The sequence below is a fragment of the Triticum aestivum genome, chromosome 6A, assembly GCF_018294505.1.
Source record: "Triticum aestivum cultivar Chinese Spring chromosome 6A, IWGSC CS RefSeq v2.1, whole genome shotgun sequence".
In the NCBI taxonomy this organism is placed as follows: domain Eukaryota; kingdom Viridiplantae; phylum Streptophyta; class Magnoliopsida; order Poales; family Poaceae; genus Triticum; species Triticum aestivum.
Window position 1 is genome coordinate 10,019,909 of NC_057809.1, and position 2,836 is coordinate 10,022,744.

The following is a 2,836-nucleotide window of genomic DNA, read 5'->3' on the forward strand; positions in this document are numbered from 1 at the left end:
AAAGTTTGTCTGTCTTAAGTCATGCGTCATCTATCTGATTCGTGTCAATGTGGTAAAATTTATCAACTCCCTTATTATGCCTCTAACCGTGTTACCACTTCTCCTCTCGAACAGGGACCCTCCTCTTGCATCCACCTTTCAAACATAAATCAGATGTTGAGCAAGTCTTCTACACCTTTCAAACACAGATCAAACGCTTCTCATTACAAAAGGTCATGATATCCAATCCAATTGGGGAGGTTGGGGGGCACAACACAGTGCGGCATATGCACACGCCCAAACAAAATGGGATTGCTAAGCATAAACATTGACACCTTGTTGAAACCGGAATTACACTCCCACTCACACATCACTCCCTCCTGTAGTTAAAAAGACGGTGGTGTGTCCTCCTCATAAATTATCTCATGGATCATGTCCAGTTTTTTTTTACCGTTAGGTATTTACAAAAACTGACTGGTTTCCGGCTTTTGCGTTCCCTTTCGAGAATTACTGGTACCGTCGAAAAATTTCAACCAAATTTTGATTTGAGCACTGAATAGGTTCAAATAAGGTGTGTACGCAATCGTTGCTACTTCACAGTCCTTGGTGTGGTAGTTAGTGACCGTTTCGTCCATGCGCCGGGTACCAGGTTAGAATGGACTTGTGGGAAGTAACGAAGTGGGCGGGCCACCGGGACAAAAACTACTAATCACAAAACCACGGGGCAATTACATTTATTTTTGGCACCAAAGTTTCTAAATTCACAATTTATTGAATTTTATTGGGCGGTAATTACCGAGATATTCTCAAAACTGGTTCTTACGACCTCCTCCAAAAGAAGGGATTTTCCGGCCTCCTCCGAAAAACCGGGATTGTGAAACCTTGGAGCAGGTACACTATTATTTCTTTATGCAGAGCGGCGAGGAGTAGGAGCTAGCACCTCATGGATCAACTCTTCGAAGTTGCGGCGAGACGAGCCGCCGGGCTTGGTCGCCTTGACCGCCTTTTCCCTCCACTCATGCGCCTTCTTCTTCATCACCTTGCCATTCTCTCCCTCCATGACCTCCGTGATAAGTCCTGAGACGGTGTCACGTCGAACATCGCTGTCGATCTCCATGCCAACGCCCCATTCAGTGCATTGGTACCGGCAGATGGTCTGGTGGTCTGCGAAGAATGGCCAGCTGATGACGGGCACGCCGCCACACATGCTATCCAGTGTCGAGTTCCAGCCGCTATGTGTTAGGAACACGCCCACTGCTGGGTGATTCAACACCTGCTGCTGCGGGCACCAGGAGGAAATGAGACCACGCTCAGCGGTTTCGACCGAGAACTCCGGGGGAAGTACCGCGGTGTCACCCCTGATGAGGTCGGGACGGATGATCCAGAGGAAATGCCTGCCACTCATGGCTAGGCCCCAGGCGAACTCTACCAGCTGCTCGTTGGTCATTATGGTGGTGCTGCCGAAGTTCACGTACACAACGGAGCCAGGCTCCTTGTCGTCGAGCCACGGCAGGCACTCCTCCTCTTGCTTCCACAAGCTCATGCTGATGTTTGAGCTCGGCGCCAGCAGCGGGAGCGGGCCAATGGTGTAGACCTTGGGCAGGCCGAGCGCCTCCATAGCCGCCACCGCCTCTCCCTCGAGGTCATCGAAGGTGTTGATGATCAGTGCCGACGCGCCGACCGCGCGCTCTACGATCCCGAGCGTGAAATGCAACATGTAGTCGTCCGGGTCCGGACTGCGTATGAAGGTCGGGAAGTCCCTCAACCTCATGTTCCGCAGGCCCGGCAAGTCTTCCACTGGCGTGTCAAGGTACTCGTTCGTCAGCTGCTTGAAGTCCTTGATTGGTGCGAGGCCACGGTCGAAGAGGAGGCGGCAGTGCCGGAGAGCGACAAAGCTGACGGCGCTGGTTGCCCATAGCTGGACATAGGGGAGGCCGAGCTCCCTGGCTGCTTCCATGGAGAAGTCCATCACGACGTCGGAGAGGATGCAGGTCACGGGCGGGTGGCCCGTTGCCGGGTCGTTGAGGTCCGCGAGGAGGCGGCGGAAGGGCCCAAGGCAGACCTCCGCGATGGCCTTGCAGATTGACGGGACATCATGCGTGACGTTGTTGTCGGACCGTGACATGCCGTCCGGAATGGTGGCGAAGCGGAACCCCGGGACACCGGCCACCGCGGCCGCGCCCTGCGCATGGACAAGGCGGGCGTGGTCATACTCGGTGTTGACGAAGGTGATGTAGAAGCCGCGGGCGTGGAGCATCTTGGCCACGTCGAGCATTGGGTTGATGTGCCCTTGCGCGGCCGCCGGCAGGCACACGACGTGTGCTTTCTCGCCCAATGCTGAAGATGAACCCATTTCCAGCGGAGACGGCAATGGGATTTTGTGCCCTATTGTGTTGTTGTTGCTGCTGAGGATGCTATGCATTTCTTGGCATGGCTCTGACGACCTTGCCATACATTATTTATAGGTGGCACAATAGGGCAGCAATGGCGATGGGGAAACATACCGTAGACTGAACTGAGATTTCTTTATTGACGTATATCTTTTGATTGAGGATGGAAACTTCCAGTGGAAGCTCCACATGGACATGTCGGGCGGCGGGTTGGACCTTTACACGCTCAAAAGTCTATGTATTTATCTATCTATTATATCTATTATCTATCTTCTATCTATCCATTCTACTTTATCTATATATCTATGTATCTCCTATCTATATATCCATACCCATTATATTAAAAGCAAAATACGGATCAAAAGTCTATGTAGACCTGCCTAGCAAATGAACAACACATATGCCAAAACAAAAGACACGACTAGCCAGCAAACATTGGCTAGCTAGCGGGTCGAAGCACACACCCA

The 2,836-nt window shown here is 52.1% G+C and overlaps 1 protein-coding gene across 1 annotated transcript; it reads right to left on the minus strand.

The window, feature by feature from the left end:
- Positions 1 to 731: 731 nt before the first annotated feature.
- On the minus strand, positions 732 to 2,393 carry LOC123129951 (7-deoxyloganetin glucosyltransferase-like). The gene has a single exon (XM_044549908.1). The coding sequence runs from the start codon at positions 2,330 to 2,332 to the stop codon at positions 887 to 889; it is 1,446 nt and encodes a 481-aa protein (XP_044405843.1). The 5' UTR covers positions 2,333 to 2,393; the 3' UTR covers positions 732 to 886.
- Positions 2,394 to 2,836: the final 443 nt, after the last annotated feature.

Bases quoted from the DNA above. Each gene is read 5' to 3' on its own strand.
- LOC123129951 (XM_044549908.1), bottom strand. From the start codon at position 2,332: ATGGGTTCATCTTCAGCATTGGGCGAGAAAGCACACGTCGTGTGCCTG.